General features: G+C 41.6%; 1 protein-coding gene across 1 annotated transcript in view; it reads right to left on the bottom strand.

The window, feature by feature from the left end:
- Positions 1 to 22,566, bottom strand: part of NOSTRIN (nitric oxide synthase trafficking) — a 63,005-nt gene that overhangs the window by 19,178 nt on the left and 21,261 nt on the right. The window contains 6 exon segments of the mRNA XM_021074794.1: positions 1,859 to 1,984; positions 8,498 to 8,596; positions 11,055 to 11,117; positions 13,793 to 13,874; positions 14,071 to 14,133; positions 17,039 to 17,122. Coding sequence (XP_020930453.1) covers positions 1,859 to 1,984; positions 8,498 to 8,596; positions 11,055 to 11,117; positions 13,793 to 13,874; positions 14,071 to 14,133; positions 17,039 to 17,122 — 517 coding nt within the window.

Here is a 22,566-nt window from a genome sequence, read left to right as displayed (position 1 = left end):
AAAAAAAAAAAAAAAAAAAAAAAGAGAGAGAGAGAGAGAGAGAGAGAGCTAAGCCTTCCAGATATAGTTGTAAAAACTTTTGGCCTAGGTTTTGTTGTTTATGTTTTTGTTTCAGGGCATTCTGCCAGGAGCTGTCCACAAGTTGTGTGGCTGTATGTGGAGCCCTGCCATATTTCCTGCTATGAACTCCATCTCCTTTATCCAGCAAAGATCCGGTCTATACGCATAAGTTTACAAACACACACACGTATAAACTCAGTGTAGTTTGGAGTGTGAATTTTAAAAATGCTTTAATTTACATATAGTGCCTAAATAGCGTGTCTCTTTCCTTCAGCATCAGGTTTTTGACCTTAATTTGTGTTTAAATATAGAGGTTTGTTTTTTTTTTTTTTTTTAATTGCTTAATTGCTTTACCAGGCAAAGGAGGGTCACAGCAGCCTAATGCCCTAAAGACTGTACCCCCTAAATATAGTTTTTTCCCGTACATATAGTTTTGATTCAGTCTTTTTTTTAACATATATACATTCCTTTTCTCACATTATCCTTAATCATGCTCCATCACAAGTGACTAGATATAGTTCCCAGTGCTATAGAGCAGGATCTCATTGCTTATCCATTCCAAAGGCAATGGTTTGCATCTATTAACCCCAGATTCCCAGACCATCCCACTCCTTCTCCCACTCCCTTGGCAACCACAAGCCTCAATCAGTTTTTATTGCTAGCTCCTAATCCAAATTTTAAGAGTAATTCCTCTATTGATAGTTATGAAAATTTTTTGTATGATTTTTTTTCTCACCATTCAGTTATAACAGTTCTCCAATAAACATTCTTATACATTACCTGTGGTAAACAGATATAAATTTTTCTTTAGGGTGTACATCTTAAAGTGGTATCACTATGCTGTGGTTGCACTCTTGTTTCAGTTTTACCAGATACTATCAAATTATTCTCATGGGAGGGGTTCAAGAATTCTTGTTTCCCAATAATTTTCGTTTGGCAATGCTTGATATTTTCACTTTAAAATTTTTGCCAAATGATTGAACATCTTTTCCTAAGTTTCTTGGTGATTTCAATTTCCTTTTTGAGGCTTGCTCATTCATACCTTTTAATTTTAATTTAGCCACAATTCTTTCTTTACATTTCTTCCTTACTGCTAAATTGTGCATATCCCAAAAGTTGAGGTTGTACTTTATTCTTGCTGTGTCTTTCCTTTGCCCAACATAATACCTGGCATACTCACGAACACCATAAGGGATTACCATACTAATGGGTTCTCAGACCCCCAAACTTGTTTCTGAGCACCTAATACTTAAGTCTTTATATTTTATTTTGACTGTACTTTTTGAAGTTAGCTGAATGCTATTGTGTCCATTGAGAATTAGGAGCAGACACTTTGGCCAATGGTATTCAATAAATATTCACTGGTTACTGTATCCATGGAGAAATTGGAACAATGAGAAGTAACACGATGTATCTAAAGTCACAATAGGAATGAAGGTCAAAGTGAAGGACATATAAACTGTAAAATCTGACTTCCATTTCAAGGCCACAAAAAGCTCTTTGAAAGAAGAAAAAATGTGAATATAAAACTTACCTGAAAATGGAGTTCCCATTGTGGCTCAGAAGTAACGAACTGGACTAGGATTCATGAGGACTCCAGTTCGATCCCTGGCTTTGCTCAGTGGGTTAAGGATCTGGTGTTGTCATAAACTGGGACACAGGTCTCAGATGCAGCTCAGATCCAGTGTTTCTTTGTTTGTGGTGTAGCCTGGCAGCTGCAGCTCTGATTTGACCCCTAGCCTGAGAACTTCCATATGCTGCGGGTACAGCCCTAAAAAGAAAAAAGAAAAAAACTTACCCGGAAGCAGTTTTCCAGTGTGTTCTCCCATTTCAGTCTGGCAGAACAGCTGGCCATGTTTTTTTGGTAGTAGTTCTCATCTTCTTTTGCCAAATTCTCAGCTGATTTTTTCAATTTATTGAGCAGCTAAAGTAAAACATCAATGTCACATTTTCGTGAACACATTTATGAAAGCCCTCTGTAATTTCAGAGAAAGAATTCCATCCATCCCCATGATGAGTTTCTCATCTCCCAGCTAAAGTCATTAACTATAACCATGGAAGACAAAATCAAATATCTTTCTCAGAAAACAGGGATGTGAGAGCTGACATGAAACCTAAGGGCCTTTCAGCAGCACTCCTTCAATTTTGCACAAGAGGAAATCAAGGTCCTTATATGCAACGTGATGTGCACACTTTCATCAGATCAGGGAGGCCAAATGACAGATGAGGAGAAGCAAGTACAGATCAGGAAGATAATCTACCAACAGTTCCTGTTCTCTTATTTGGTAAATCCTCTAGACCTCAGCATTTCTTACCAGGACAAGTAGAGATCTGTGGAATCAGGTACTTTCTAGAACTAGCCTTAGGCCTAGTATCATCCCTCCAACAATCTCCCTTTACTTTCACTGTAACTCTGGCATCAGACTTCAGCATTAGCATCCTGGTTCTGATGGCAGGTGAGTTACTTAATCTTTATAAGCCACAGCATTCTCATCTCTGTGATGGGTATAGTGATCCCCCACTTCACTGTGTTCCTTTGAGGATTCAAGCAGGTGATGCAGGTAAGGCATGTGGATGACATGTAGTATAGCACTCAAAGACTAGTGGGAGTTCCCGTCGTGGCTCAGTTGTTAACGAGTCCGACTAGGAACTATGAGGTTGCGGGTTCGATCCCTGGCCTTGCTCAGTGGGTTAAGGATCCGGCGTTGCCATGAGCTGTGGTGTAGATTGCAGACGTGGCTCAGATCTGGCGTTGCTGTGGCTCTGGCATAGGCCGGTGGCCACAGCTCCGATGAGACCCCTAGCCTGGGAACCTCCATATGCCGCAGGAGAGGCCCTAGAAATGGCAAAAAGACAAAAAAAAAAAAAAAGACTAATGAGCATTACTGTTACTAGTGAAAAGCCTGAGCTAACGCCATTGTTCACTGTGAGCTATGGACAGCTCTACAGCTATTTTCCTTTCACCCTGATCCCCAGTGATCTGCTCCTTCACAAAGAGCCCCCTCTTGCCAATCAATAAAATTGGCCATTCTGACTGTGAAAATCAAAGTAATACAAAACTCTCTGGACCAGGGTAGCTGGACTTGATTCTCAAAAGTTCACATCTTTGAGAAAAGAAGAAGCTGTATTATGTGAATGACTCATAGGTTAATACACCTGGGAATGACTTGGGATTCTTGGAAAATTGCAGATTTTCAGGGTCTCACAAGTAGCAATACTGATTCCTTAGTTCTGTAGTGGGATCAGGAAGTTGGAATTTTCTCTACCTCTTCAGGTGATTCTGGATTCTGATGCAAATGGTCTTCCAACTACAGTTCAAGGAGCACCAAGGATCCCTTTGATTTAAGCAGTGTAGGAGTTTCAGGGACAGAGACAAAGGTTTTTTAAGAATGACTCGATTTATGTTTAAGGACATTTTTACTAACGTTTCAGTAATGAAGACCATTCATCCAAAATGATGAATATTAACATCACTCACTCTATTATTCCAATTGATATGCTCGCCATTCAACTGTCCCTCAGCTCTGATGAATGACTTATCCAGGACACAGTTGGTTTTGTATATCAAGTATAATGAGCCACATTTATCTATAGAGACAGAAGCCTTTGAATTTTAACCTGGTAACGATGCAAGGAAAGGGCTGAATATGTACCATGGCTATACTTGGCTAAGCCATTGTCCTTTGATTCTCACTGAGTTTGCTCAGACCCCCAGCAATGAGAATGGAGTCACGTTGGAAATGACTACTCATGTTCATCAGTCTCCACAACACAGCTATTGAATAGAAGTCACTGCTCAGCAAATTTGTAGCAAATAACCCCAAATAGTACAAAAGAAGAATGAAGATTTCTATGTTCCTATTTAAGGAACTTCTCAGAAACTTTACTAAATTTTTTCAAAGATTAAATACTTTTCCTCTTTTCTTTCTCTCGGAGCAAAGATCTTATTCATTCATCAATCAAACATTTTTTGACTGCCACAATGTGTCACATGTACCAGACTCTGGGAACTAGATAGAGTCCCTCTCCAGTCAGTGACCCACCCAGGCCACTGCTCTCCTTTGTGAAAGATGCCAGGATAGAGGCATTCAAGTATCACACAGTGGGTGCTCATGGAAGTGAACCTTGTGTGAATAAACCTAAAATGAGAGTAGGAATCAGTGAAGCAAAATAGCACAGCATGGCATGGAAAAAATTTTGGTGAGATTGTAGCTTACAGTTTGAGAGAAAGAATAGCAAGTGAAAACGCTGAAAATTAGGCAAGGGCCAAATCAGAGAGGGTTTTAAGGGCTACATAAAGGAGCCTGTGCTTTATTCTGAGGCCACCAGGAAGCATTTGAAGGCTTTTTAAAAGTCAGCGATAGGCTCCGAGTTCCGGAAGTCATCTTGGCCTGTGTATGGAGAATAGATAAGGAGAGGCAACACTGAAAGCCAAGACACCAATTTGTTAGTTGGAGAAACCCAACCAGTGATGATGGTGACCTAAGAGAGAATGGTGGCAGTGAGGATACATGGAAGTAGATAAATTCAAGAAGTATTTGGTTTAGGTGTTAGAATCAGAGGATATAGTGGATGGTGATAATCAATATAAAAAAAAAGCAAACAAGAATAAATATGATTTTTGGTAGAGGGAAGTGATGGCTCCGATTTTGGATATTGAGTTCAAGGTACCAGAAAGCAGCTTAGAGACCTATTTGGGCTGGAGATATACATTTGGGTATTGTCAACATAGATATGGTAGCTGAAGCCTTAAGAGTGTATTTCTTGAGTACCTGTTATGTACCAAGTACTTGATATTGAGAGTACTATGTTGGATACTGGAGTTACTGTGCAGAATAAAACAGACTAAGGCCCAGGTAAGAAATCGTTAGGCACAGCAGCATAGAAAGGTCAGGCAGAATGAGGGAAGTCTGTAATAGAGCTTAAGCAAAAAATGAAAAATGACAGGGAGTTCCCATTGTGGCTCAGCAGGTTAGGAACCCCAGTAATATCCATGAGGATGTGGCTTTGATCCCTGGCCTCTCTCAGTGGGTTAAGGATCTGGCATTGCCATGAGCTGTGGCATAGGTTGCAGATGTGGCTCGGCTCCTGAGTTGCTGTGGCTGTGGGTAGGCTGGCAGATACTCTGATTCCACCCCTGGCCTGGGAACTTACATATGGCATGGGTGTGGCCCTAAAAAAAAAGAGAGAGAAAGAGAAAGAAAAGAAAAAGAAAAATGACAGAAAGGAAAATCCAAAGAGTAAAATGTCAAAGTTAAGAGAATGTTCTTAGAAGGGAAAGTCAATGATGCTTATGCTTCCAAGAGGTTAAATAAACTGGAAAGCAGTTCAGAACTGGAAAGTACCCATTGGCTTTAGCAAGAAGGGCAAAGTTGCTATCAATGGCAAGAACATTCCTAGCAAAGTGGTGGGGAAAGCTTGGATGGGTGTTTTGAGGAGAGAAGAGGGGATGAAGAAGTGGAGACAGCACAGATAATCCTTTCAATAAATATCGTAAAAAGAAGGAGAGGTGGTGTCTGGAGAGGAAAAGGAATAGGGCCACGGAGGGTGTCTCCCTGTCTCCTCCTTCTCTCCCAAGATAGAGGGAAGTTGAGAAGGCTGATGGGAAGCAACTGTTGGACAGAGGTATGTCTGAGATGCAGGAGAGAGGGGAGAAATCTAGAGAAGCGTCTCTGAGAGGAGGCCTGGATGGGAAGCCAAGCACCTGATGACTTGGCCTGTCCCTTTGCACAAAGGACTTTGGGAGGCAGATGGCTGTGTGGACTTCTATTTACTCTGTGAAGTTGGGGGCAAGAGAGTCTGCTGAGAGCGGGTGGTGAGGATGGAGCGGGGAGGAGAATGGAGCTTCTGGGGAGCACAAGAGCTGCTGAGCAGGAAGAGAGGAAGGATTTCGGAGCAGCACTGAACCAGCCTGCCTCAGGTGGGAGATCATGGGAACATCTAGGTGAGATGCAAAAATGAATGCTGCTGGAGGTGTTTAGGACCAAAAAAGAAAAGCTACCAGATAAATTGATGAAGATGGTAGGGGACTACAATGTACCGACAGCCAAGGGCTGTGGTTAACAGGACCGGCTGGAGGAGGGCGGGGAGGAGGGTGAACTTCCGCCTCCCAGGGAAGCTGCTAATGAGGGAAGAAAGAGGAGATTCACCACTTAGCTGCCCAGGTTTTTTCCTTTGTTATTGCTTGACATCAATAAAGAATAGCTTCTAATGAGGGCTCCAACGGCCTACAACAAGGTCCTGGAGCTGAGCTTTTTAACATTCTGTGGTTCTGCCTCCTCCTCGGAACCTGTCTCTTTATTCAATACTTGCTATGATTATTTCAAATTGTGAAGATTGACATAAGAAGCTTGTAAGATCTTGCTAACGATGAATTTAAGTTATTCAACTAATCGTTTCCTCGGATGAGATAATAGTGTTCCTTGCAGTGAAAAGTCTCTTTTTCTTTAAAGAATGTTTTGGGTTGCAGTAGTGCCGCCTGCATTTCCTTAGGAGGGGCTCTGTCTTTGGGGGAAGATATTGACTACTTCAAAGGTTTCCCATCTGGGGCACACACCTTAAAAGGTGTGCAAGATAATCCATGAGGGTGCAAGAAGAAAGTATTTGAGTTTCTGCATGCATTTCAATATTACCTGTGTTCATTTTTACCTAAAAAGAATGTTCAAGCTGACTCTTATTCAACATAGGAATTGCTACTGGTGCCCACTCATGGTCAGTGGAGATTCTGAAGTGTTCTGGAGGACGAGTTGGGCTTTTGCAACATGAGAAGTGCCTTCGCCAGTGTCTTCACTCAACATCCTGGGCCATGTGGGCATTGCAGGAGTCTGGGTCATATGGCATTACAGATGTATTATCTAGCTCTCATTAGGTCAGCACACAAAATTAACACATGCCTTCAAAAGATTTCTGCTGCGAAGCTATGGATTGACATGAATACTAACAATGCAAGCACGAGAAAGCCACATGTCAGAGCGGACGCTTTCTCCTGCTCCCCAGGATGGGTACACACATGAAAAGGCCAAAACTGGTATTGTCAAGAGAGAAGTTGATCAAAAATTTTTGCATTCTCAAGAAAACTATTAGACATGTGAATTGGAATTCCCGTCATGGCTCAGTGGTAATGAACCCGACTAGTATCCATAAAGACGTGGGTTCGATCTCTGGCCTCACTCAGTGGGTTAAGCGTTGCCATGAGCTGTGGTGTAGGTCGCAGATGCAGCTCAGATCCTGTTTGGCTGTGGCTGTGGCAGAGGCCAGCAGCCGTAGCTCTGGTGCGACCCCTAGCTTGGGAACCTCCTTATGCTGCAGGTTTGGCCCTAAAAAAACCAAAACATCAAGCAAACAAACAAACAAAAAAAAGTGAATTTATATTTACTCTGGTTAAGGCTGAACCTTGCCCCAAGTGTATATTTTATCTGATAGATCACTTAATGACTATATGAAGTCATCATAATTAGCTAATCACTGAAAAAAGTATTGCATTTTTATCTCATCCTTAAAACATACCCACTTTTTTATGTTTTATAATGTTCATAACATTAGTATAATATAAGAGGGATTTTTTCGTCTTTTTAGGGTCTCACCCGGGGCAGATGGAGGTTCCCAGGCTAGGGATCCAATCAGAACTGAAGTTGCCGGCCTACGCCAGAGCCACAGCAACCCGGGATCTGAGCCGTGTCTGCCTCCTACACCATGGCTCAGGGCAATGCCAGATCCTTAACCCACTGAGCAAGGCCAGGGATCAAACTTATATCCTCATGGATGCTAGTCAGGTTTGTTAACCTCTGAGCCATGACGGGAACTCCAAGAGTATTACATATAATATACAAGATAGGTACAGTCGGAGTTCCCGTCGTGGCTCAGTGGTTAACAAATCCGACTAAGAACCATGAGGTTTTGGGTTTGACCCCTGGCCTTGCTTAGTGGGTTAAGGATCTGGTGTTGCCGTGAACTGTGGTGTAGGTTGCAGACGTGGCTGGAATCCAGCGATGCTGTGGCTCTGGCGTAGGCCGGCAGCTACAGCTCCAATTCGACCCCTAGCCTGGGAACCTCCATATGCCATGGGAGTGGCTCAAGAAAAGGCAAAAAGACAAAAAAAAAAAAAAAAAAAAGATAAGTACAGTGCATTATGTAAAATACTCTGCTCTGTCAATATATTTTTTACCTATTTGGGGTGTGAGCTGAGAGATGTTTAATAGGGCTTCCTATCCAAAAATCTGGACACCATTGGTTTAATTTGTCATCTGTCAATAATACCTTATAAAATTATATGGGGACCAGGAATGATTTGGAGTCCCATCTCATACTCTGCCATATTGCAGCTCTGCAGAGGCCCCGCCCAGAGGCAGAATAAGCCAGTTCTCCCCTGCTCACAGCCAAGGGCAGGAAGCCCATCCATCTCTAAGCCCTGTGCACTCAGCCAGCCATGAGAAGTTACCTTCTGCTTCTCCTTCCCAGTCGTAATTTGCTTGGAGCTATCTACAAGATGGAAAAGTGCTTCATGCTTCTTGGTACTGACCATCAATTTCTTCTTGGCCTAGAGTCAAGATCATACCAAAAAGAGGAAAAAGGGATCAGACACTGATATCAAGAGAACAACTCTTCTCTTCTGGAACAAGTAGCGTTCATGTGGTAGCTTGAATGATTGTGCATTTTCAGTTCTTCATTTCTGCCTTCACTTCAAAATTTGCTAAAATATCACAGTGGCTAACATTTTGCCCTGAGAACCATTGTATATTTTTTCATTACATTGAGTTCATTCAAGAGGGTTACACATTTTGTTAAATCGCCGAAGGACAGCAAGCCTCCAAAACATTGTTCTAGCTAGCCTAATGGGAGGGAATGGCTTTACCAAAAAAAAAAAAAAAAAAAAAAAAAAAATTCACAACAAACATGGAAGATGAGTTGGCATCATTCTTTTAAATCAACTTGGGCCACAGATAGGTCATTTTAAGATGCTCTCTTACAACTTAGAGCAAAAGGGAAGTTTTGCTCCCCAATGCCCAGTCTTGAGAGCCGGGCTTCTGCCTGGCATCTTGTGAAATGCCCAGCATTTGCAGCAGGCAGGTGGAGGGAGAAGTTGGGAAGGAAGAAGCATTCAAAGTCCCCCTACTCTCCTGATGCCGCAAACCCTGGAGTGGGTAACGATTTAGGTGATCGTTCCCTATTCTAGTCTCAACTTGGCAGAAGAGGATGCTCCAGAGACAACATAAATAGAACTTGATTTGAGTTGGAGTCAGACTGTTTTTCACCTCAAGTTGCAAGGACTGTTAGACCAGACAATGAAGGGAAAAACCCAGGTCTCTCTTCCACTAGGAAATCAGAGGCAAATCCTTCTGGATGTCCCTAAACATATGAAGCCTCTACAGAAGGGAATTCAAGGAACAGGAAGCTCACAGATGCTTCCCCCCCACCTTCCATCAGTGACTCGCATGCCTGCAGATAAATGAGAGCGTGAGGCAAGAGCGTTTGTTCCTCTAAGGCTTTTCATTTACATCTCAATACTGATGTGTTACATCCCTTGAATTGTAACTGGGGAGAAAATTATTATAGCACAAGAATTTTATGTTCTCTAATTTCTCTGTCAATCTTCATAAAAAATAAAATCGTTTTACTTAGAAAAATTTCTTGGTGGTAGCTGGGAAATAAGAAAAGATTTTTTTTTGTTCTTGAAAGCAGTGGCAGCTACTGTGCGTGGGGTTTCTTTCTTTTGATCCATTGTATTGCATTTCCTGTGAAAGCGGACTATTTAGAGAATGGCTTTTAAAAAACAAATTCTGTTTAAGAAAGCTCATAAAATCAAGAGCAGAACCCAAGACAAACGACTGGACACTGTTTATGCAGTCTTTCCATATTTACTCTAAGTGTGGTTCTCATGCGCTTCCTTTTACCAACACTGCTGTTGTGGGTAGAGACATTCATTTATCTCAGACATTCCATATTAATGTCCTTGTCTTTCAGGGTCCTGGGTTCCAGCAGGAGCTTCACAGGCACTGCTGAGGCTGAGATGGGGCCACCCGTGTCTGAGAGTGTCTCCACTTATTTGTCACTTGTGGTTGTTTGCTAGGGAAAGTTCTTGCTGGAATATGAAAACGGAGAATTTCAACTTCGGGCGCTCGAATCTTCTGAAAGGGGATCACTGGGTTTTCTGAGCAGATTCCTTCTCCACTGGCTTCTAGTCCTTCCTACGCCAGATGAATTCCTCCTAAATTGGTTTACCGTTGAATAATTTTCTGTGCATATAAATGGGCTCCACCTGTGATTATCTCTGCTTAATAAGAACCTATAATAATATGCTCTAAATTCTCACAGCATATCATAATTCCTCCTTAGAAGTCATTGACTATTTCCTGCCCATGTTATCTGGAGAACTAAATTTTAAATTACATGGAAACAAGAATCACGTCTTAGAACATAGCGCCCACAGAGTAGAATCAATACAGGGGTTCCCCGTTATATACCTTCACCCACCCTCACTGTGCCCCACTCACTGGTGAGACAGAGACCACAACCGCCCTTCAAACTCAGTATTCAGATTTTGCTCTAAGTTACAAATTATGCAGAAAGGCAATCAATGTAGGTCATTGTTAAGGGCAGTGACCCTGGAGCCCAGACTAATTCTTGGTTCAACCATTAACCAGCTTTGTAACCTTAGGCAATGATTAACTTCTGCGTCTCCTCTTTCCCACCCATCTATAAAATGGGACAACACAGGGTCATATACCACACCGGGTTGTAGTGATGATTTGATACATCAATATATAGCACTTGGCACACAATAAATGCTATGTGTTAGCTATAAATAAAAGCCATACTTAGAGTTCTGCTCTTCCATTACTTTAGTTGAAAGATACATCTATACAATAACTCAGATGAGGAAACATTTTTCTCTTCAGTTAGTACTTAGAAATACTAACACTAAAATGCATGATCATATTTGTGCAAAAGCCAAAAGCTAAAAATTATTTATGCAAATGACAGTTGTGTATACTTGCCTTAATTTGTTGATTCCAGTTGCTAATGACAAGATTTGCTGCCTTTTCAACTTCATTATCAAGCTATCAAATGGAAAAAAAGAAAAAAATTTTTTGCTATCTTCTTGTTGAGTCACAGTGCTGGCTTATTAATTCTGAAACAATTAGTATCACAATTAATAGGAATTTAAAAATCCCACAGTGGACATATTTCTTAAGGAAAAATAGCCAACTTTTTTCCCCCTCAGTTCAGGAATCTCTTCACAGGATTTAGCCTGAATGCATTTGGTAAGATAATTATTTCTAATATATAACTATGTTAAATAAAGAAACACAAATGGGTACAATCTGTGTGGAAGAGGCTCTTGCATAGTTTGGTATCATTTCCGGTCCCATTATTTCCTCATCAGCATCATTCCATGGGGCCCAAACTTTAACACATGTGGGAATTGGTAAAAGTCCTAGCAGCGCTCATTTAACCGTGTCTCATTGCCCCTGAAGTGAATATTGCTTTAATTTCAAAGACATTGAATTCTTAATCATACTGAACTTTTTCTCCTACTTTTAAATAGCCAATGGGGCAGTAATAAAAATGACAAAGATGGATCTAAGGCAACCCCTCAAGAAGATCAGACTTAAATTGGGCAGAACCTTTTTTCTCAAATCACAGATGTGTCTTCCAAACCCACAGATCAGCCATCACTCAACCACTCTGAGATGCAGCAACGCTGTACTTTTATTTTCTTTTGCTGACTCAATTTGGAATGTGTGGTTTATGGTAACAAACACAATGAAAATAATTTTACGCACTATGCTATGTTTGACTCTACGCATGTGTTTGAAATGTAGAACAAATTCACTTAAAAAAAATTTGAGGGGTTCCCGTTGTGGCTCAGCAGGTTAAGAACACGACTAGTAACCATGAGGATGCAGGTTCCATCCCTGGAGAGCTGCGGTACAGGCCGAAGATGTGGCTTGGATCTGGCATTGCTGTGGCTCCTAGACTGAGAACTTCCATATGCCTCAGGTGCAGCCCTAAAATTAAATAAATAAATAAATAAATAAACAAACAAACACGAAAAATTCTTTTTTTGGGGGGGGTCTTTCTAGAGCTGCACCTGCAGCATATGGAGATTCCCAGGCTAGGGATTGAATCGGAGCTACAGCCACTGGCCTACACCACAGCCACAGCTATGTGGGATCCAAGCCACATCTTCAAACTATACCACAGCTCACGGTAATGCTGGATCCTTAACCCACTGAGTGAGGCCAGGGATCCAACCTGCATCCTCATGGATACTAGTCAGATTTGTTTCCGCTGAGCCATGACGGGAACTCCCATAAAAAAATTCTAATCTTTCATCTTCTGTGAGAGAATGGTTCAGGGTGATGGGGTGCAGTGGGAGGGCATGCTGAGAAGACGACTGTGAGCTGGACCAGCAGTGTGAGGGGGCCATGACATTAATTATCTAAGGCCCTGGGATAAGGATCTTATTAGCACCGGGCCTAATTGATGGTAAGTACTAAGGAAACACTAGTGATTTCTATATTATTATGTGACGTGAGACTATTTTGTAATTAATGAAATAGAGACTAGTGTTTGGTTTTTATAAAGTTGCTTTGCAAAGGCAGATTGTATTGTTTCTAGTAATTACTGTAAATTTCCCCCATCACACAAGCCCTAAGAAGAACCTCCATTCTGATAAAAATATATGGATGTTCACTAAACAGCAATTCCATTTCCTGACTCAGTTTCGTGAGCCTGAATAAATTTTGGGGGGTATTATTTCTCTTCCATTAGGGCTTTCACAAATCCCCTCATCCTGTGGATTTACCACATTTAAAACCTGCTTTATGGGGCTGTTGTCAGTTGAAACTGCCCTTAACCACCACCCCTACCCTTCCCAAAGCCCTCCTACTTCTGCTCAGAACTTCTCTGTACAGGCATTGACACAGGCAGCGACCATGACCCTAACCCCTATCAGAGCCGAAATGCCTGAAAATGTATTTTAAAGTGCTTACCAACTGTATGACACACAAATAAAAAGAAAAATAAGAACAAATGAAACTGTTCTGGACGGAAAAGTACACATAAAGACCAGAGAATATGCAGTATGAGGAGGCCAGGTGCCCCAGAGAGAATTGTTTAATTACTCTTCTTCAATTTTAAGACCATTGGAAAATTATACCTAATACTGCTTTTACCTAATCCCAAGGTGATAAGAACAAAAAAAAATGTCCTTTGAAAAATTATGTTTATAAATCTATTTGCAAAAGAATATCTATTCCTGGAAAAGCAATGTAAATACAAAAAGTACAAATGAAATAAAAGTAGCCTCTCATTTCACTAACTAGAGATAATTCTTATCAACCTTCAGTTTTTTTCTATGCATCTATACACACATTAATTTACAAAACTGAGGTCATATTGTCAGATTTTTCTTATCCTGTTTTAAAATTTGACACTACACCCCCACGTCATTAAGTCATTCTTTAAGACTTTGAAAGGTTGCATGGTATCTCACTGCTTGAATTTATTATCAAAACATATTTTTGGATATTGAAGCTTCTTTTCTTTTTTTTTTTTACAGCTATAAACAATGCCTTAACAAACATTCTAGTGCATAAATCTTTGCGTTCATGTTGATTTTTATCATACATTCCTGAAACCTAGCATCACTTTTAGATCACCTTTTATTTCTTGAGCCAAAGTCAGAAATCTGGCTTTAATAGGGTAAAAGATAAAGATTTTGACTTACTGATTTTCTCTTCTTCTCGTGTACACTAAGGACTTGATGAGTTGGCTTTATTGCTTCCAACTCAATTGCTTTGCCAAGTTTTCTGGAAAAGGAAAAGACATACAAGCACAGTATTAGGATTTATATCTACTTTCCAAATAATTTTCTGGGGAAATAAAATGGTGTGTTACGGCATATCTACTCAGTGCGTGTTTGCAATGGAGTATTTGTAACATGCCCACTTTAAATATGTACGACTCCCTTTGGGGTTGGAGCAAGGCCACGGCATGAGCACTCACTGATGCAGGTCCGCTGCAGATTTCATGCCCTCTGAGACCCAGGCCCAGGCACTGACGAGACAGCTGGAGGCAAAAACAAGGGCACACAAGTGTGGGTGTTATTTTCCCGGGAGTCTGAGAAATAAAGCATCACGTCTGACTCATTGCATTCAGCGATTGCACTCATATCCCTAATCTTATTTCAATTTCTCCGTAGGATTACATTCTGCCAACGTATTTACTTGCACTATAGTCATTACATAAACTGCTTTTCTCCCCCCGGTCATTTTTCATTTTGATTTCCATTTTCCTTTTCATGTCTGTAGAAAATCAGGGAAATAAAGTAGCCAGGGGTGAGAGGGTATTTAGAACAGACAGGAGAGAGGATGCTGAGTGTAGAAGATCCTTAAAGACAATCTTTTTGGGCCCTTTCTCTCATAGATGAAGGAACAGAGGCTTGAAGAAGTTAGGTTATGGAGGACCTCGGAGCCCTGGTCACAGCCTGCTGCTCTTGGGGTTGGGGTCTAGCTCCTGTTTCCTGCTGGCCTTTAGGACCACAGCTCAGATAGTCCATGGTCTTGTGAGCAGAATTTCAATTAAACAAAAAGGATAGCTCTGCCCTGTCCCTAGCACAAAGGGAGAATTAGAAAGTGTTATGCTATTTTTCTCCTACACAATTTTGGCCTTTGAAAGTCAAAAGGAGTTCCCATTGCGGCACAGCAGAAAGGAACCCAACTAGTACCTGTGAGGATGTGGGTTTGATCCCTAGCCTTGCTCAGTGGGTTAAGGATCTGGCATTGCCCATGAGTTGTGGTACATGGCTCAGATCTAGCATTGCTGTGACTGTGGTGCAGGCCAGCAGCTGCAGCTCTGATTTGACCCATAGACTGGGAACTTCCATATGCTGGAGTGGGCATAAAAAGCAAAAAAAAAAAAATCAGAGTAAGCCCATTGCCTCAATCTTACCTCTGGGACAGACCTATTATAGACTTTGACAGAGGGGCAAGGAGAGACTCTCAAGACAGACATCTTGAGAGCAAGATGGCACAGAGGCCCCCAGATGACTTGGGCTCCACCAGGCAGCCAGAGAATGGGTGAACTAGATCAAAGGACAGAAGATTTTCTGTGTATCCAAATCCAGACACAAAACCAGGCACAGGAGAGTTACATACTGTGTGCTTCCAATTATAAATAATTCCAGAAAAGACAAAATATAACCTAGACTGAAAAAAAACAGATCAATCTTTGTTTGGAAAAGGAAGAATCAGTTGATCTCTCTCATTCTCACTTAACTGATCTTTTAAAATAGAAATAATTTGGGTTATTACACAAGTACCTAACACTTGTGTATAGATGTTGGTATAGATAAAATTCAATTAATGTTTATTATTGAATGTTGTTGTATTAACCCTGGTTAACTACATGTTCCATTCACACCAAATCCTTGGGAGTACCATGCTGGATGCTAGGATTGCAACACAATAAGACACACACCCCTACACCTCCACCTCTCATCCTTTAGAAAATAATCAGAATTAAAATCATAATGAGCAGTCCCCCCAACCCACTTCAAGGGAGCTTTGGCTCCGTGTCAGGTCTTAAACACATTTCTTGTATTATTTCATTACAGAAAGTGTATGAGGTAGATTTTATTTTCATTTTATTTCCATTTTACACACTGAGAAATAAAATAAATTGTCCTAATTCATCCAGCCATTAAGTGGCAAAGCCAGAATTTAAACCTGGGCGGTCTAATTAAGCTCTACTGGCTCCTCGGCAGGCCACTAAAATACTGTCCTAAAAATCAAGCTCAAAGTCTGAGCAATTTCAAATCCATTATTTGCTGTTATATATGATGCCTAAGGAGAAGCAGGAATGTGGGTTCCAGAAAGCTTCTTTTTTCCTTTCCCTCTTTCTTTTACCATCAAAAAAGGTCTTGGCAATGGCACTGCCATTGGGTAACAACTGCAAGCATTGGTCAAAAATCTTTGTAACAAATTATCACCAAGGAATGATTTTTAGAATACCAATATCTTTCTTCTCACCCCCAAGAGAAGTAATTGACTTCATTCTCAACTGAACTGAAAAAAATATGAACCACAGAGTTCCCGTCATGGCTCAGTGGTTAACAAATCTGACTAGGAACAGTGAGGTTGCAGGTTCAATCCCTGGCCTTGCTCAGTGGGTTAAGGATCCGGCGTTGCTGTGAGCTGTGAGCTGTGGTGTAGGTCGCAGACGCAAATCGGATCCCATGTTGCTGTGGCTCTGGTGTAGGCCAGCAGCTACAGCTCTGATTTGACCCCTAGCCTGGGAACCTCCATATGCTGCAGGTGCGGCCCTAGGAAAGGCAAAAAGACCAAAAAAAAAAAAAAAAGAAAAAGAAAAAGAAAAAAATATGAGCCAATATTTTTTTCAGCACCCAACGTGCTAATGTCTTTACATATATTATATCATTTAATATGCACCTCAACACACACACACACACACCAGAGCATGTATTGTTACTCCATATAACCGAGGAGGGAATCAAGGGAGGCCAGATTACTCGTTGAAAGTCACAAATTTGAGCTGAAGTGGGATTCACACTTCCTGGCTCCAAGGTCTTCCAACTAAACCACACTGCTTCCCAAGTTAATTATCATCACCAGGGCCTTTTATGACTATGAGCTTAGAAGTCACAAAGACACAGGATAAATCCAGTTCTGTAACTTGTTAGCTGTGTGACCAGGCCAGTTCCTTAAACATTCCAAGCCTCAAATCTTGGCAGGATCATAGGAAAAAAACTTCTCAGGGCCTATTGTGAGGATTAAACATAGAGTATCTATCAAGGCATTTAGCATAGTGTCTGGCACACAAAACTTGCCCAAGAACTGGGAGCCACATTCAGTGTGCTGAACCTCAGCATCTAGAAGAGAAAGCCTGAACCGAACATATGTCACTTTTTGTGATTTTTGAGAATGATTTTCCCTTATCCCTTGCATATGCTTACTTTTTCTTTGTGCTCTGTAATGCTTTGTTCAGCTTCGTTGCCAGTTTCTGAAGTCCTTTTGCATAGTTAATCTCCAAGTTGGCCCTGTTAGCAAAGGCATAGTTGTTAGATAGGATATACTGGCTGGAATCAAGCAAAACCACACACACACACACACACACACACACACACACACACACATACACGAAGGAGGACTTGGGCTGATAATGCAATGCATAAAGAAGAGATGATTTGTTTACTCTGAGAATCTTCTTATCCTGGGTGTAATCCTTAAGACGATCCTACAAAGGGAAAGAGGTTTTCATTTAACCTTCTTGTATAGTAGTGTTAGGGGTTGAATTGTATTGCCCCATAAAAGTGCTCAAGTCCTAACCTTATATCTGTAAGTGTGGCCTTATTTGGAAATAGGGTCTTTGCAAATGATTTAGTGTGTGGCCTTATTTGGAAATGGGGTCTTTGCAAATGATTAAGTTAGATGAAGTTGCTAGGATGGGCTCGAACTCAAGGTGGACATGTCCTCATGAAATGGGGAGATTTGAGCAGAGACAGACACACATGAGGAGAAAGCCATGTGAAGATGAAGGGAGCCGAGAACCGGACGATGTATTACAAGCTAAGGAATGCCCAAGAGTAGTGGCCGGCAGAGCACCGGAAGCTAGGAGAGCGGCATGGAATAGATTCTCGCTGAAGCCCTCAAAAGGAATCAACCTGATCAACACATTGCTTTCAGATTTCCAGCCTCCAAGCTTGTGAGACAATACATTGCTGTAACTTAAGCTATAGTAAGTAACAGCAAAACTGTGAGTTAAGATACTCAGTCTTTGGTACCTTGTTAATGGCAGTCCTAGTAAACTAATCCAACTGCTTTCCAGGGACATCAGCACTAGCAGATGAGCTCTAGATTATAACAGCTGGCAATACAATTAAATAATATGCTATGATGGAATTAACCAAATAGTACCTTTCTTTTCTTTAATTTTACATTGGAATATAGTTGATTTACAATGTTGTGTTAGTTTCAGGTGTATAACAAAGTGATTCTATTACATACATCCATAGATTCATTGTTTTACAGATTCTCTTTCCTCATAAATTATTATAGAATATTGAGTAGAGTTCCCTGTGCTATACAGTAGTCCTCGTAGATTATCTATTTTACAGACATACAAACAATTATTTTATTTTATTTTATCTTATTTGGTCTTTTTTGCCACTTCTTGGGCCACTCCCATGGCATATGGAGGTTCCCAGGCTAGGGGTCAAATCAGAGCTGTAGCCGCCGGCCTATGCCAGAGCCACAGCAGTTGGGATCCAAGCTGTGTCGGCAACCCACACCACAGCTCACGGCAACGCTGGATCCTCAACCTACTGAGCAAGGGCAGGGATCCAACCCACAACCTCATGGTTCCTAGTTGGATTTGTTAACCACTGAGCCACGACGGGAACTCCACAAACAGTAACTTTATAATGGGCCTTTGCCAGATTTAGAAAATGGACTTCCATTACTTTCGTTTAGGACAAAACTCAGTAGGGACTCTGGGCATCCCCTCCAAAAAAGGAAACTTGGTTCTTTGTGATAGATTGAATCACTCTTACCCCAAACTGATATGTTCATGTTCTACTTATAGGCTCATCTATAACTAAAATGAAGGTTTATTCCTATTCATCTCTTCACTTTTCAATGAAAATAATAAAAATGTAGGAAATTAGGTTCAATTTATATTTTCCATCTTAATATGGACCAGAGAGTCTTTCTTGCATATTTTTCAGTTTTTTAATGCTTCTTCTAGTATAATACATCTTTAGAATTATTTATGACTTCATTTCATTTGGGGAACAATCCCAGAACTCTCTAATAATTAACTTAATCCTTGGATGTTCTCACACAAATTAGACTCAGTATTATAGACCAAACAAAGACAATTCTTTTATAAAATGGAACCTAGAGATCACAGGCTATTGACCTATTGCTAAATTTCTATTCTTTTTTTTTTTTTTTTTTTTTTTCAGTACAGCTGTGCTCCAAGTTATTTTTACTACTTTTTAAAAGAAGATCATTGCAGGATGTATATTAAGACCTAGGTGCAAAAAATGCCCATTTAGCATCACACCTTCCCCAAGCATAAAAAAAGGTTAAAGCTGGAGTTCCCGTCGTGGCGCAGTGGTTAACGAATCCGACTAGGAACCATGAGGTTTCGGGTTCGGTCCCTGCCCTTGCTCAGTGGGTTAACGATCCGGTGTTGCTGTGAGCTGTGGTGTAGGTTGCAGACGCGGCTCAGATCCCGCGTTGCTGTGGCTCTGGCGTAGGCCGGTGGCTACAGCTCCGATTCAACCCCTAGCCTGGGAACCTCCATATGCCGCGGGAGCGGCCCAAGAAATAGCAACAACAACAACAACAACAAAAGACAAAAAGACAAAAAAAAAAAAAAAAGGTTAAAGCAAATATTTTAAAATAAGAAAAATGGTGAATAAATATCTCATAGTGTCTGTTTTTTAGTTTTTATTTTTATTTGTTTTCGTCTTTTCTAGGGCCGCACCCCTGTCATACGGAGGTTCCCAGGCTAGGGTCTAATTGGAGCTATAGCCGCCCACCTAGTCCAGAGCCACAGCAACGTGGGATCTGAACCACATCTGCGACCTACACCACAGCTCACAGCAATGCCAGATCCTTAACCCACTGAGCGAGGCCAGGGATCGAACCCACAACCTCATGGATCGTAGTCAGATTCGTTTCCACTACGCCTCGATGGGAATGCCTATTTATTTATTTATTTATTTTCACAGTGTTTAAAAAATATTTGTCTGCCCTAGGAATATGTTCTGATGGATGAAGAGAAAGTGCTGGTCAGCCGCAAGCTAGGGGAGACTGCCACCCTTAATGAACTAGGATGCCCTAGAATCCCAGGAGACTGTTAGTATCCAGTGGGGTGGCTTTAGGCAGCTGTGTTAAAAAAAGTAATCAGACCCACCTCAAGGGGTTTTGTGATTACAATGTGGTAATCACTCAAGCCTAGCAAGACCTCAAAGACTGAGACAATTTCTACTGACCTGCATGAACTGACCCCGGTGCCCTCTCTGATTTACCTCCTACCATCCATTCCCTTGTACGCCATACTCCTCCTTAATGGCCAATTGTCATCTTCATCCTGCCTCAGGGCCTTTGCACTTGCTATGGCCTCTTCCAGGTTTTCTTTCTGCTGCACACCCAAGGCATTTTCCTTCATGTCTATCTTGACAAGTCTTGTTTAAGCATCACCATCTTAGAAGCTACTTCTTGTAACCATCCCCTTACAGCTTTAGTTACGTCTTTTTTTTTTTTTTTTTTTTTTTTGTCTTTTTGCCTTTTCGCCTTTTCTAGGGCCGCTCCTGCTGCATATGGAGGTTCCCAGGCTAGAGGTCAAATCGGAGCTGTAGCCTCTGGCCTATGCCAGAGCCACAGCAACTCGGGATCCGAGCCATGTCTGCAACCTACACCATAGCTCACGGCAACACCAGATAGTTAACCCACTGAGCAAGGCTAGGGATCAAACCCTCAACCTCATGGTTCCTAGTCGGATGCATTAACGACTGCGCCACCACGGGAACTCGTCTTAACCTTCATCACTATCTTACATCATATAATTTTTTAGTGTACTTCTATGAACACCCCTAGAGTGTAATCTCCATTAAGGGCCAAGATTTTGTGTTGTTCACTGCTATATCCCTAGGCCTAGAAGAGTGCTTGGCAAGGTAATAGTGCTCAGTATGTATTTCTTGAATGAATAAATGAATGGACTTCCCATTAGGTTCTTGGTTGGACTTTTTAACCAGTCTCTGCTTGAAAATTTTAAACTGCTGCAATTATTTAAACTCAGTCCAACAAGTTTGAGCTGTGCTCAGATCTTGTTTTTTGTTTTTTGTTTGTCTTTTTAGGGCCGTACCTGTGGCATGTGGAGGTTCCCAGGCTAGGGGCCTAAACAGAGCTGCTGCTGCAGGCCTATGCCAGAGCCACAGCTACGTGGGATCCGAGCCACATCTGTGACCTATACCACAGCTCACGGCAATGCTGGATCCTTAACCCACTGAGCAAGGCCAGGGATCAAACCCACAACCTCATGGTTCCTAGTAGGATTCATTTCCGCTGCACCACAACGGGAACTCCTGTGCTCAGATCTTATGTCAGCATACATAGCTTTCTAGCCTTTGGAATAGCTAGACACAGAAACCCTCTCCTAGTCCATCATTAACCAGAAAGCTCTTAAGGACTTTCCTTTCTGGCAACCACATCCATTCTTGCTTGGAAGCAGCTCATAGAACGTGAAATATGATGATGCATTTGTTGTGCTAGGCACCAACCAATTTCTTAATAAATATTCATTTTTCTGATATGATTATGAGTATGTATTCAAAGGGATCTCTGAACATTCAGAACACCCCAAATATACAGAGGTGGGGAGGTATGAGGGAAAGGATGCACGTTTTTTCATCCATCAGTTACAAAACAATCCTGAAGGGGCTTCCAACAGGAAAAGGAATGCTGTCAGCACAGCCTCTTCCTCAGAATTCAATTTCACTTTTACAGTATTCTTTCAGGTCATGCAAGATGTCTCAGAGCCTGAGCAGACATAAAATGGGCAAGGACCAGAGAGATGCATGGCTTTCTTTTGCATCCTGAATCCAATTCACCTGGGGAAAAAAGTCAGGCTTTGGTGACAAGAAAGCAAGAGGACTCTGCTTGCTTTGAATCAATTGGCCCTTCTGTTTCGAGCCTGGCTATCTTTACTCTCAAAACCCTGCATTCCTGCTGGCTTTCTCTTAGGCATGGTAGGAAAACAGCCTTAAGAGGTTCAATTACCACATAGCATTTATTGCTTTGGAAGGCTTCTCTCTGCATACAAGTTATCTTAGAAATCTGCAGTAAGTGGAGTTCCTGCTGTGGTGCAATGGAAATGAATCTGACTAGTATCCATGAGGACTCGGGTTTGATCCCTGGACTCACTCAGTGGGTCAGGGATCCTGCGTTGCTTGGTGGTGATGTAGGCTGGCAGCTGTAATTCTTATTTCAACCCCTAGCCTGGGAACTTCCATATGTCTTGGATGGGGCCCTACAAAGCAAAAAAAAAAAAAAAAAAAAATCTGCAGAACACAGATTAAAAATTCTTGTAATCCTGCACATGAAGTTTATGTCCAAACATGCTCTCTACCCTGACAAATGTGCTGCCATCCCCTCTGTGACATGTTGCTGATGCTTGACCTGCATTCTGTCTACAAACAAAATAGTGACATCCAATAAGTACTATGCAACATGCTGGGCACCATTCTAAGGGTTTGAGGTGTATTTCCTCATTTTGTTAGCAGTAATTTCCATCAGGAAGGCACACTTACCAGACCCATTTCATGGAGAGGAACACCGAGGCACAGGGAGTTTAATGGGTAACTTGCCTGAGGTCACAGATGAGAGAGAGGTGGGATTCAAACCCAGGTAGTCTGGCTCAAAAACCTGCCTGCCCAGCACTCTGCTCTCCTGCCTCTGAAACTGTGGGAGGTGG

Source organism: Sus scrofa, chromosome 15 (assembly GCF_000003025.6).
Source record: "Sus scrofa isolate TJ Tabasco breed Duroc chromosome 15, Sscrofa11.1, whole genome shotgun sequence".
In the NCBI taxonomy this organism is placed as follows: Eukaryota; Metazoa; Chordata; class Mammalia; order Artiodactyla; family Suidae; genus Sus; species Sus scrofa.
The sequence above is the reverse complement of the archived record's forward strand: the minus strand, read 5'-3'. Positions and strand labels throughout refer to the sequence as shown.